Source organism: Symphalangus syndactylus, chromosome 22 (genome assembly GCF_028878055.3).
Source record: "Symphalangus syndactylus isolate Jambi chromosome 22, NHGRI_mSymSyn1-v2.1_pri, whole genome shotgun sequence".
NCBI lineage: Eukaryota > Metazoa > Chordata > Mammalia > Primates > Hylobatidae > Symphalangus > Symphalangus syndactylus.
In genome coordinates, this window is record NC_072444.2 from 11,440,018 (window position 1) to 11,453,709 (window position 13,692).

A 13,692-nucleotide genomic window follows, 5' to 3' on the forward strand; every position below is an offset into this window, starting at 1 on the left:
AGACATATCCAAACACATGCACTAACACAGAGGTGACAGAACAGCTCAGCCACCCTTCCCACAGAGCAGTCTCAGCACAGTCACAACTACCAACCTTGCCCAGGGCAGGGACCCAGGAGGCCCAGGCCACAACCAACCAGACACAGTGCCAATGGAACAGGACATCATTTAATTGTCTCTAGGGTCCTCCTGGGAGAGGGACTGCGGGGCCTTTGGCAGAGCTCTGGCTGATGGAACCAACAGAGGTGCCCATCAGCCAGTGCCAGGCAGGATGGCGGTCCCAATGCTTGGCTGGGGGCAGCCAGCATTTGGGGCTGTTGCTTAAGACAATTGCTGAGACTAAGGTAAGGAATGTTGCCTTTGGATGGAGAAGAGGGGACTACATTTGGAGAGGAGGGAGGAGAAGTGGCCTGGATTGGGGGAGGGACTCTAAGGTTAGGTGAGGAATGACAGGGAGTTGGTCAAAAGGTCCTTCATGGCCAGGTGAAGGCTGGGGGGAGTGTGGTGATGGAGTCCAGCAGGGGAACTCTGGACAGGCTTGACTCAGGCCAGCTTCAGGAACTCCTGCAGCGTGTTTTGTTCCACAGCCTCCACGAAGAGCTCATAGTCCTGCAGAAAGGGAGGCGAGGGGTGGTCACCTGAATGCAGGGGGCCCAAGTGCTTTGTGGCAGATCTGACCCTGGCCAGAGTCCTCTTCCAACACTCCCCCCACCCCCCAGTCCATACCCCACAGTACTGGTCCCCGTTGACAATCTGGGGTGGGGTGGCCTTGGGGTTGCCTGCCAAGGCTCGCATCTCATCCCGCAGGGCGTTGTCCTGGGAGATGTCCACTAGCTGGTATTGGATGCGCTTCCCATCCAGGATTCGGGTCACCTCACTCTGCTGGGACTTGATCTGGGGACAGAGGGTGGGTAGGGGTTAGTGGATAGGCTGGAGGATGTATGGGGGAAACGCTGGGCAGGGTGAGAGAGGCTATGACCAGGAGCTTTTGTCCCCCCATTCCACTCCACTCTAGGGGAGGGTTCTGGCCTCTAGGAGTTGGGAGGATGAGTCAGGCTTGAGGTGGTGCAGGATAAAGAGAGGGATTATCAACCACGGGGAGGGGGTCAGAGTGAAGGGAAGTGGGATCAGGCCTCGGGGTGGGGTGGGGTGGGGAGGGGAGGGTAGGCCCCGCAGGAGCAGGCTGCGTTCGTGGTCAGGGTCAGCCCGGTAGTGGGAGTGCAGAGGATGGGTGTGGGGTTGATGGGGGATGGGAACGGGAACTTCATGCTGCAGCTGTAAAGGACCCAGGATGCCCGATGAAGACGCTCAGGATGGGGCCTCGGGACCGGATCCGGGAGACCGTGCCCAGCATCTCGCCGACGTGCTCCCCCCACCCCGCCCCCGTCCTGGGGGCGGGTCCCGGGCACTAGGGTCCAAAGCACCGGGACACAGCCCTGCGCTTTCCCCCAGCGCCAGTCCGGGCGCACACTTACTTCGCGGGAGCCGGTGACCGACGTGCTGTAGACGCGCAGGCCGCTCATGCTGGGGGTAGACAGACGGGCCGGCGGGCAGAGGGCGGCGGTAGCGGCAGCTGCACTGCCGGGAGACGACGACGCCGCCGCCGCGCTCGGGAGCGGTTTCCTTCCTGCTCCGCCCGCAAGTCATCGCGCTCGGGACCAATGGGCGGCGCGGGCAGGCGGGGCGGGACCTGCGCGACACCGCCCCGCGCGCCAGAGGCCCCTTCCCTTCCCCCTCGGTGACCAGGCGCGCAACGGACCCCTCCCACGCAGGGCCGCCCCTTCTGCGGCTGCCCTGCTCGTCCTTTTCGGCCCTTCCCTGATCTGGAGCTCAGTGAGACTGGGGAGGGGCTAGGTGGCAGGACAGGCCCGGGAGAGGGTCTGGCAGAAGCCTCCTCTCCAGCCGCACACAGGTTTGGTGCATCAACTCCCCAGCCAGGAGAGCCGCTGTCTCCAGGAGGAGGTGCCCTAATAGCACAGGGCAGCTTGGGGCTTTGGAAGGCTTGAGCTGCTTTCAGATCCGAAGTTCCCAAACTAAGGAACCTTGCTCCAAGGGAACCCCCGCTCCGCCCACCCAACACGCACCACTAGCCCTAGGGGATAGGAAGCATAGGACAGCAGGAAGAGCCCATGCTTAGAGATTTTTCCCCCAAGTTCCTCTCCACTCAGGTGGGAAGGTTTAGACAAGGAAGGGTGGTAGCAGGATGCAGACGCCACACCCTCTAGGAACCAGATGGAGACCAAGGGGCTGACAGCTGGAAAGCGTGGCGGTAGAGGGTGGGGTCAGGACTCCACTTGAGCCTAGGCTCAAGCTGACCCTTAAGATCCACCCCTGGTCTTGGGGTGGTCCAAGCTCAACCCCAGCTCCCTGCTACAGATGGCAATTCCCAAACTGCTACTACTCCCAGCAAGAATTCAGGGGTTGAGGGGACAGACTCCAGCAACCAGCCCAACTTTGGAGACCTAGCTGTCTGGCACCCAACATAATGCTTCTCAGATGTCCCCCCGATCCAGGGCTCAGGCAGGTAACAGCCCAGAAAGACAACCCTTGCTCTGGTAAAGTCACTTCCTCACAGCAACCCAGAGGCTGCCAACTTCCTGAGAGGACTGCTGAAACTTTCCAGTGACAAACTTCTGCTATGACTCAGGGAAGGTTTGCCCAACGGAAAGTGAGAAGAGATCTGGTTCTATATAGAACGACAGGAGCAGAGGTGGCAGAGATAGGGACATGAGGCTGGACCTGCCAAAGGTTCCTCCACGCTGCTGCCTGGGGAACCTGGCTGAACACCCAGGTGTTTGGCTCTAACAAGCCAAAGTGAGGGGTAGAATAGCGTGGTGGTGGTGACGGAAGGGTATGGAAAACTGAGGAGTCTGTTAAGATACTTTATTTTATAATCAAAATAGGCAGTACAAACAAGTGGACATAACAAAGATTCATATAAATAACTGCTTATAAACTTTATGGGGAAAAATACCCGTGAGCATGGTGGCTGGGCTCCCAATGCACAGGGTGGAGACCAACCAGGCGGCTCTGCCTTTAAGAGGCAGGAGCCCAGAGGCTGAAGGGCTGGCTGGGTGGGGCTGCTCTGAATGGAGGGGATAAGTCACTCCATAAATAAAACACAAACTTGTAAAAACACTTAAGAAAGAGCCTCTTTCAGGCCCAGGCATGAGGTCCAAGATGCTGCCAACAGCCCAAAGCTTAGCAAAAAATCTTGTAGTGGCTGACTGGCCCACACATGGCCCCTGCCTGGCCTGGCTCCAGATCTAGAGGAGGCATGGCTGGCCCAACAACCAGATACTAACAAGTGTGAGATGCTCCCTAAACCAGGAGGCAAGAAAAACCAGAGGGCAAAGGGCCCTCCCTAAAGCCCCAGAGAAACAACCCAGGAAACACTAAAAGCTGTACTTTACTTTAAAGCTGACTTGTAGTGGGTACTCAACTTTCAAGGAGGCCAGAGCAGGAAAAGGAAAGGACTAACCCCCACCGCCCCCAACACGAGAGAGGCACAAATTAGAGGGGTGGGCACAGGCTGTAGCCCTGGGTGAGGGGGTAAGCAGCTTGACAGTTGCTCTGTGGTCTCTAGGATATAATTCCGCCCAAGACTAGAACCACACAAAAGAGTTTGCACTCTTAAGTCCAGGAAGGGGGCTACCTGGAAGGCCTGAGAACAAAGGAGAAAGGGGCTGTGCTAAACACATGGCCAGGGCCCTAGGGACACAAGGCAGCTGGAGAGTGGGATCTCTTGTTAAATGGCATGGTAGGCAGATTAGAGTCCCAGCTATAATCCCTAGGGCCCCAATCCTAGTAGTTACGTGCTAACCAACACATTACCCTGAGGCTTCTGGGAGAAGAGCCCTGAGGAAGAAGCAGTGAGACCAGGCATGAGAAAACCCAGAAAGCCAGCTCAGTTCCCGAGGCTGGCACATGGAGCCTGAGAATTCTTAAATGGCCATTGTTACTGGTACTTGCTCAGCCTTTCCAGGCCCCTCTGATGAGCTCTAATCAGCAGGACCAAGGTGTGAAGTGGGAATGAACATGGATCCATCTCATTGGATGGAGAAGAAAGGTGGACAGCCTGTTCGTCTCTCATGTCAACCTAGGGCTGGGAACGGTTTGTGAGGACTTATCTGTTGTACCTGCCAAAAGTTAATTAGTAACTCACTGTCGAGAGTGAATTAACAGGACAAACGTAATCCAACATGCCAGTGTGGGGTAGGACACAGTTCCCTAATCAGCCCTTGGCCCCCAGATGCAGGCTCTCCCCTCCCCTCTGACACTTCTCTCTGGGAATAGCAGACAAGAGAATGTCAGGACAGAAACCTGCTGGACTAGGCTCTCAGCAGCCCAGATCCTCCCTGAGGGAATCCCCCAGAATTCCTCACTGTGTGACACAGTTTTCTCCCATGTCCTGGGCATATCTGTCTGACATGGTGGTCCTTAAGTCCTCAATGTCACGACGCAGCTGTTGAACCTCTTCTAGTTTCCTCTTGATCACATCTGGCTTCTGCAAATCTAGCTGAGTCTCTGGGTGCTGTGCTGCTGGGGAGAAAAGCATTTCAAGAGAATGTTAGTTACGAGACACTTTCATGTGGAGGGCACAGTATGAATAGGCAGTATCTTGAACCCATAGTCTTGGGACATGCACTTTAAAAAAAGCATCTGGGGACAGTGGGTTAATTTGCTCCTGAAGGTCCACTTTTAGTTTGTCCTGCATGCAAGTACCCCATAGCTTGTTTCTAAAAACAGATTTGTGAACACCTACTTTGTGAAACAAATGTCCAGAGGGCAGTGGCCAGGCCTATGTACTCTGTCTACATATTACCACAAGAATATGGGAAAGCAGGATGGGGGAGAGAAGAGAAAGAAGGACCCTCCTTCCCGGGCCCCAGACTGGTCTGAGGACTCACAGTGAATGCCCAGGAGCAGGGAGAGATTGGGGTCATGGCCCTGGGCCCTCTGGGTCACAATGCTACAGACAGCCTGCAGATCTTGAAGGCAACTGGCCAACTCCTGGTGCAGCTCAAGTGCCAACTGGGCTGTGTCTGGTGAAGGTGGAGACCCTGGTTGGGCCTGGCGCAGGTGTTCCTGGAGCGTCAGATTCTTCTCAATCAAGTCCTGGTTTTGCACTGAAAGCTGAGCAGACAGATGGGTAAGCACATTAACTCAGGCCCAGGGAGAGGAAGAGTATCGGTGTATGAGTGTGTGGGTGTGGAAGGGATGGGTGAGTCATAGGCAGTGTCCCTCCTTCCCCAACCCTACTGCCAACAGGCTTTTAGCACTTCTCCCACTATCAGTATCAGGCCTGGTTCTTCCTGTGGGTAGGTTGGGCCCACAGGGCTCCAGCACTGGAGAGGAAGCCAACCCTCAACTGGTTCTGAATCATCAGCATCCAAGTTTCTGTTCAAGAACCAGAGAAGATGCTCCCGCCCCTAGGAACTCTATCTCAAGCCAGTCCCTCAGCCAACTCTGTTAGCCAGGCTATTAGAGAAGGCTTAATGTGAACCGTGAAACCTGATGAGACACTGGTTTCAATCTCTCCCTGCCACCCTGACAAAAGTGGCCACCAGCCAGCCTGATCAGTGTGTCAGAGGAATAAAGAGAGTAAGAAAGACAATATGACAGCTAGTAGCCCCTAGGTGGGGGGCTGGAGAAGCTGGAACCTGGAGGATCCAGCCCTGGAACAAGTCCTGCCTTTTCAAATTCTCACCTCAGTGGAGTCAGACTTTATTACAAAAACCATCTATTCGGGTATGTCTGTCTGTTTCCCTCTCCTCCTGACAGCTTAATCCACTTTCCTTCCCTTCCTACCTTGATTGTGTTTTTTATAGAGTCTGAATAGAGTCTGTCCTTCAGTTCCAGGCCCTCCACCCACACTGGCCCATGTGACAATCCTAACTCAAGGATGTTCCTTCCTAGGCATTAGGCCAGTCAGTGAACTTGGTTGCCCCCTGCTGACAGCTCTGTTTAGAGCATGAAGGCCACCAAATCCTCAGTCTTCTTGAACTCTCCACTCCCCAACCCCAGAAACCTGTGGCTTCAAGAAGATGAAGAATGACTTTCCCGATCAAAAAGCATTCCTGGGCCCAGCGCTGTGGCTCACACCTGTAATCCCAGCACTTTGGGAGGCCGAGGTGGGCAGATCACAAGGTCAGGAGATGAAGACCATTCTGGCCAACATGGTGAAACCCTGCCTCAACTAAAATACAAAAAATTAGCTGGGCATGGTGGTGCGTGCCTGTAGTCCCAGCTACTCAGGAGGCTGAGGCAGGGGAATCGCTTGAACCTGGGAGGTGGAGGTTGCAGTGAGCTGAGATCACGCCATTGCACTCTAGCCTGGCAACAGAGCAAGACTCTGTCTTAAGAAAAAAAAAAAATACCTAGGTAGTAATTATGGACACACTAAAACAGGCTTAGGGTCTGTAATATAAAGAATGATGCAATGCACCTTTCCTCTGCCCCCAAAGCTCAGTAGGGACCTTTCCCTTTCAAACACTGGGGCTCTTATTGGGGTAGAGATGGGGAGGGCATACAAAGAAATCAGGTTTGTGGAGGCAAAACCAAGAGGTCTGACTAATGCTGCTCACCTCCTTCACAGCTGTGCGCAGCTGCTGCAGGGCTGAATCCCTTCGCTGGGCCTCCTCTCTCAGGGCCTGGCTTGTTCCTTCTTCTTGAGCCACTTCCTGCTCTAGGCTCTGAATCACACAGCAAGATGTTGAGGGAACACAGTAGGGGTAACAAGTCTGGTTCAGACAATATCACCGCTGGCTTGGACTATATAGTGACGACTCACCGTACCTACATACACCCTCCTAAGAAATCATTTTAGAACAGTCCTGATTTGTGACCTCCCATTTAAAGCCTCCTATAGCCCTTGACTACATACCAAATAGAGGTCAGCTTCTTACCAGGGCATTCAAGGCCACTGTAGCTCCTACCTACTTTTCTAGTCATATCTCTTTCCACCCTCCACATGGCCAGCCTCTACACCACCACAATGAATGACTGGCCCTCATCCCTGAAGGCTGCAGCATCAATGCTTCTGCTCACTTCTCTTTTCCTTTCTTCAAGCTGCTCTTCTGCTGTTACCTCCAGGAAACCTCCAAGGCCCACCTGAGCTGTCTTCAATGTGCAAATCAGATCTAATTAATCCTAATCCTACCCTGCTATCATATCCATCATGGCTTACGAGTACATATGCTTAATATTCTATGCACATGATCCTCCGCTCCACTCAAACATAACTTTCTTGGGGGCAGGGAATGTGCTATTCAGCTGAGTTCAGTATTTACTGAGTGCTTACTGTGACCAGCATCGAGTAGAACACCAAACAGTTCCTGTCTTTTAGGAGTTAACAGTCAAGTACTCTTGACAATACTGTCTACTAAATGCTGTTCAGAGACATGGAAAGGGGTAGGAAAGCATACTCACAGGTACCTAAATTTAGTGAGTTGCATGTAAGTGTGTCTGTGTTTGTGTGTGTGGGAGCGGTCAGGGGAAGGGAGATATTTAAACTGCCTCTCCTTCTCTTCATTCAATTTTCCCTCAAATTTTGAAACTGATTTGAATGAAGTGTGAATTTTTTTTTATATTTCTCATTTGGTATTAATAAAAAAAAACTATCAAGGAAAACACCTCGTGATCATGAAATAGCCAAAGTAACCATGATGAATCCATCTAATTCCAACAAATTCACCTGATATATATTTTATATATATTATTTTATATTATATTATACATATTATATAATATATATCATTTTATATAGTCTATATATTATATATTATTTTATATATCATGTAATATATTATATATTATTTTTATATATTATATATTTTATATATATTATATAATATATATTTTATATATATTACATATTATATAATATATATATTTTATATATATTTTATATATATTTTATATTTTTTATATATAATATATATATTTTATATTATATAATATATATTATAAATATATATATATTTTGAGATGGAGCTTCACTCTGTCCCCCAGGCTGGCTGGAGTGCAGTTGCGTGATCTTGGCTCACTGCAACCTCCGCCTCCCAGGTTCAAGCAATTCTCCTGCCTCAGCCTCCCGAGTAGCTGGGACTACAGGTGCATGACACCATGCCCAGCTAATTTTTTGTATTCTTAGTAGAGACAGGGTTTCACCTTGTTAGCCAGGATGTTCTCAATCTCCTGACCTTGTTATCTGCCTGCCTCAGCCTCCCAAAGTGCTGGATTACAGGCGCGAGCCACCGTGCCCGGCCTCACCTGATATTTTAATTTGCCTAAGTAGTCTTATCATAGGTAAATGTGCCATTTAAAAATGTCAGGCTTTTCCAAACTTTGCAGAACCCCAAGGGTTCTAGGCAACCTATTTTGAGATCCACTAAAAATTCTACTAAAAACCTGGGATTTTAAATGGGCATATATTAAAATGCTTGCCAGGCTTGACTACCTCCTTACAGGACTTGAAAGAGGTGAACCAGATAGACGTAGCCCAATCCGCATAACGGCAAAGGCAAGACTGCAGCCTCCATTTATTCCCTCAAAATGAGTGCATTTCTGGTGTTTTGGTGTGAAAACTTCTAGAGTCCAAAGAGATGCTGAGTGAACCTGCTTTACCCAGGATTTCTTGGAGAACCCAGTTAAAGACACTCCCACTCTGGCCCAAAATAGAAACCTGGAGTCATCTTTGATTCTTCCCTATTCTTCAACCCCTACATCTTGTCAGTCACTGATTCCGCTTGATGTAAAGTCACTTAAATCTGTCCCCTCACATCTCCCCGCTGCTATGCTGCCTTATGCCAGGTTCCCTCATCGTCTCTCACGAGAATTTCTCCAACAGTCCCCCTGGACCTTTCTTCTCTCCAGGATGCCAATCTTCCACACTTGAGCCTGAATTGCAAACCTGACCACATCACATCCCAATTAAATGCTGTAATAGGCTGGGCATGATGGCTCACGCCTGTAATCCCAGCACTTTGGGAGGCCGAGGTGGGCAGATCACCTGAGGTCAGGAGTTCGAGACCAGTCTGGCCAACGTGGGGAAACCCTGTCTCTACAAAAAATACAAAAGTTAGCTGGGCGCGATGGCGGGCACCTGTAATACCAGCTACTCGGGAGGCTGAGGCAGGAGAATTGCTTGAACCCGGGGGGCAGAGGTTACAGTGAGCTGAGATTGTGCCATTGCACTCCAGCCTGGGCGACAAGAGCGAGACTCCGTCTCAAAAAAAAAAAAAAAAAAAAAAAATGCTGTAATAGATGCCCACCACCTACCTAAAGAATAAAAGCTAACTTAGTTGCTAGATAAGGCCCTTCCATAGCCTGGAATGCCCAGGTCTCCATTTACCATGTTAAAGTGGATACTTCAGCAGTACCAAACTGCTTGTAGCACCACATTCAAACTATGCTGTTTCATGTCTCCATGTTCCCACTCATGCTGTTCCTCCTATCTGGAATCCAACACATCCTATCCAGCTCCTCTTCTTTGCCTCGCTAACTCCTCATCCTTCTAGGTTCAGGATCTCCAGAAACCTCTCTTTTACCTCCCTTCCTCCCACTAACTCTCCTGCACTCCCCCGGGATACTGTGGGGACTGCTCTCACAGTACTGTGCTGAAACTCCCTACTATATTTGTGTCCTCTCAGCAAGGCTCAAAAGCACTGACTGGGTCCCATTCTTTTTGTATCCCTAACACTGAGCAACTTGCATGGCAGAGAACAAAATAAATATTGGCTAAATTCTAGAGATTCCATCATTAAGTTCTGCCCACCATGTCCCAAGGATTCCTGCTCACCTGTACTTGTGAGCGCAACTGATCCATCTTCTGCTGCTGCTTCTCCACAATCTGAAAGGTAAAGTTATCAAGGAAGGCTGCAAGCACAAGGCTGACGGTGAGGACAGAGGGCAAGCGGGCTGCACTAGGACATGTGGTCTGGCTATTAGACCATGAAGAGTGAGACCAGGATAAAGATCAGTGAACACTACCTATAGAAATATAAACCAGACTCCTAATCCTGGCTAACTAGCTTCACAGTACTGTGCTCCAATCACAAAGGTTTATACAGGAATGTAGTGTGGACACATGACCACTACTGGGGGAAAGGGAACTCTCACCCTAATAACTGCAGGCCAGTGGAATCAATTTTACAAACAGCCAGTGCAAACTCTTGTTCTTTGGTACAAGGACATGGCTAAAAATTCAGTTTAATGAAGCTTGCCATTTCTAGCACTATGATGGTTGTTGTTACTTACAGCTCTGGTCATACTGATTATCCAAGAAGGGACCCTAAACAGGCCTGGTTTCTTGTCTTTTAAAGACTGCAGGTGTTCTTTGAATCATTTATGGGTCTTCTTTTTTTACTAACCTGCAGTCAATTTCACCAGCTGGCCCCTGGCTCCCTCGTCTTTGCTGAATTAAGAAACCAGGGCACCTCACTGCTTAGAACTCTGTTCAATTCAAGGGTTTCTGTATGGGCCTGTGCCATGAATAAAGTGCAGCAAACTTTACTGCACCATTTTGGGTCATCTAATCTAGATATTCAGAGGCATATCACCCCTCCTCTTACTTTTGCCTATATTCCAAATGAGTAAAGTTTGCCTGTTATAAGGATGACTATCTAAATACAAATTACTATGCAGGGTGACTTCTCAGAAGAGAAAGAAAAGCTCTTGGTAACAAATCCTAGATAGCCCAAAGCCAAGAATTCATGTCTCCCTCCTGATACACAGTCTTCTCTGTCCTCCTAGCCTACCCTCCGTTACAGCCTGGACACCCTCAGTCACCTTTTGGAGCGAATCACATTGCTTCTGCCAGGACTCCACTTCCACTTCCGGACCTTCTCCACTGCTCTCCTCCACACACTGTTCATCTTGCAGGCTGAAAGACAGTGGCCTCTTCAAGAACTATGAAGTTAGAGACAAGTGGCTTTGATTCTTGGTTCTGCTATTTATTGCACATTTTGAGGCAAGACACTTAGTCCAAGCGGTAGCTGGGGATAATACTTAGGTCTGTTGTAATATATGGGGTGCCACAGAAAAGCTGCTCAGTGTATGTTAATTCTCTTCCCTAGGGGCCAGAATCTATACAATGTGACACCAATTCTCTACCTGCCCAAGGTAGAGATATTGTGTATTTTGTTTTGATATTTAAAAAATACATATTTATCACATGTATTTAGATTGTAAGTCATACATGTACATTGTAGGAAGTTTGGAAAACACAAAAGCTGTTTTCTTGGAACACACGGTCTGGGGCAAAGCCAACTCTCCTCTAACCCCACTTCTGACTCTAACCAATGGTTTCCTCCAGTGGATCCCTACAGTTACTTATAGCAAAGCCCATCTGCTGAGATAAACAACAGGGACACTGTGGTTAAATATGGGATGAGAAATCCAATCTAACCCATCAGAAACTGGATTTGGTCCAAGAGGCTGTTGAAACACACCATTATTTTCAGAAACTGCTATTAATATGGAGAAGGCTCCCAAGACACCCTGAGAGAACATTATGGCATCTTGTTTTGTTCTCAGAACCTGTCATGGCAATGGAGAACAATCCCTAGGGCTGAGGAGAAAGGCTCCTGGTAGCCTTTAGCCTACATGGCTGGAACTGTGGATAACTCTCAGTTCTTATCACCAGTACCCACTTTTAAAAGTATACAGATACCTCATTTCCCAGTTTACAAAGTGCTTTCATTTATTCAACATATACATACTAAGAATTATGTGCCAGGCACTGGGTTAGATCCTTACAAAGGCTATGAAGATAAGCCCCCACTGCATCCATACTCCATGCCAAAGATATAAAAGCCGCTTCCTGGCTGGGCGCAGTGGCTCATGCCTGTAATCCCAGCACTTTGGGAGGCCGAGGTGGGCGGATCACGAGGTCAGGAGATCAAGACCATGGTGAAACCCCGTCTCTACTAAAAATACAAAAAAAATTAGCCGGGCATGATGGCGGCCGCCTGTAGTCCCAGCTACTCAGGAGGCTGAGGCAGGAGAATGGCGTGAACGCAGGAGGCGGAGCTTGCAGTGAGCCAAGATCGCACCACTGCACTCCAGCCCGGGCGACAGACCAAGACTCCGTCTCAAAAAAAAAAAAAAAAAAAAAAAAAAGCCGCTTCCCATAAGCAACTTTCCTATTATTCACAGTCCAAAGAAAATAAAGCTCAGATAAGTAAAATGATTTTCCCAAATCACCCAAAGTCACACAGGTAAGTGAGAAGGATGGCTACGACAAAAAACTAACTCTCCACTCCTCTCAATCCCACAGGGTTATTTACCTATGTCCAGCAGAGGAGAATTCTGCTTCTCTCTGCCTCAGGCTTTCCAGCTGAATCTCCTTCTCTCTGCAGATTGCCTGGGTCTCCTCCAGCAAACTCTCCAGCTCAGTCACTTTCTCCTGCAGCTCTGTGCTCTTCAACTCAGAATCCTTAAGCTGAGAGACAGGATCCCATGTTTAGGTCAAATAAGCCAAGTGTCAGAAATGCAAAATGCTTGTTCCTCGGTGTCACAAAGAAATAGCACTCAAACATATATTTAATTTCCTCAGCAAGGCAATTTTTACTTTCTGCAGAAAGGGTGCTCCTCGCAGATGGGACAACGGTGAGAGCACAACTGGAGAGGGGAGGGGAAGGAGTTCTTATTCCTGACGCAGGTAGTCCCTACTGCTATGTCGTTCCCCTATTGGCTAGGGTTGAACCGCACAGTCTAAGCTAATTCTGATTGGCTATTTTAAAGAGAGCAGATTTATGAGCCAGAGTGGTGGGGTGAGTAGTTTGGTGGGAAGGACAGTTAGGAACAGGTAACTAAAGGTGACTTAGGTCAGAGCAGGTGACCAGGGTGACTCAGGTCAAAGCAGGTGACCGGGATGAGTCAGGACGGAGCAGGTGACCAGGGGAACAGATGTGAACTACTGATTAAAACTGGTAGAAAAAGTTGTTTACTGAAACTAGAAGCAAGAGGGTGAAGAGAACCAGGAAGTTAAACTTTAAAATAGTGAATCAATGAGTAAGAGAGCTGAACATACTGATTCTTTGAAGAGAAACGTGGGGTTCCCTTTAACATAAGAAAGACTCTGTCTGGGTACCTCAAAAAATTTGCAGTCTGGTTACAAATCTGACAATTGTGAATCTGGACATGACTGCTTTGGGATTCTCCTTTCAGGAAGTCACAGGATAACTGCATACAGCAGATGATGAAAAAGTTCCCCTGCCTGGCCACTCCCTGATCACCCCAGGCATGCCAAGACATTGCTACTACCTGCTGGCTCTGCTTCTGATGGTCTTCCAGTGTGGGCAGGTCAGCCAGGTAGCGCTCCAAGGTCTCAATACGCTGCTGCTTCTCCCGGTTCTGCTCTGATTCCTTCTGGCATTTCTTTTTCAAATTATTGATATGTTTATCACGACCTTTGACCTAGGAAAAGAAATGTCAAGTCTGTCTCCACCATTCACTCCACTATGACCCTGCTGGAGTGCAGTGGTGTGATCTCAGCTGACTGCAGCCTCCACCTCCCAGGCTCAAGTGATCCTCCTACCTCAGCCCCTGGAGTAGCTGGGACTACAGGCACACGCTACCATGGCAGACTAATTTTTCTATGTTTTGTAGAGACAGAGTTTCGCCATGTTTTTCAGGCTAGTCTCCAATTCCTGGCCTCAAGCCATCCGCCCACCTTGGCCTCCCAAA

The 13,692-nt window shown here is 49.2% G+C and overlaps 2 protein-coding genes across 11 annotated transcripts in view; both read right to left on the reverse strand.

Annotated features, from left to right (window-relative positions):
* Positions 1-146: 146 nt before the first annotated feature.
* On the reverse strand, positions 147-1,923 carry SH3BGRL3 (SH3 domain binding glutamate rich protein like 3). Its single transcript, XM_055261099.1, is given in 7 exon segments — positions 147-609; positions 727-894; positions 1,476-1,642; positions 1,645-1,774; positions 1,776-1,852; positions 1,855-1,896; positions 1,899-1,923. Coding segments are annotated over 7 exon segments (675 nt in total). The 3' UTR covers positions 147-543.
* Positions 1,924-2,868: 945 nt separating this feature from the next.
* The window catches only part of CEP85 (centrosomal protein 85), a 42,045-nt gene continuing 31,221 nt past the window's right edge, over positions 2,869-13,692 (reverse strand). For 6 of the 10 annotated variants that reach the window (XM_055261086.2, XM_063631422.1, XM_063631421.1 and 3 more), the window contains 7 exons: positions 13,270-13,422; positions 12,291-12,445; positions 10,792-10,885; positions 9,803-9,853; positions 6,588-6,695; positions 4,911-5,136; positions 2,869-4,542 (listed from right to left, as the gene is read on the reverse strand). In XM_055261086.2, the coding sequence (XP_055117061.1) occupies positions 4,382-4,542; positions 4,911-5,136; positions 6,588-6,695; positions 9,803-9,853; positions 10,792-10,885; positions 12,291-12,445; positions 13,270-13,422 (948 nt within the window). In that variant the 3' untranslated portion in view covers positions 2,869-4,381. The remainder of the gene's footprint in view (positions 4,543-4,910; positions 5,137-6,587; positions 6,696-9,802; positions 9,854-10,791; positions 10,886-12,290; positions 12,446-13,269; positions 13,423-13,692) is intronic. The other 4 variants (XM_063631425.1, XM_055261087.2, XM_063631428.1 and 1 more) reach the window with 1 other exon arrangement.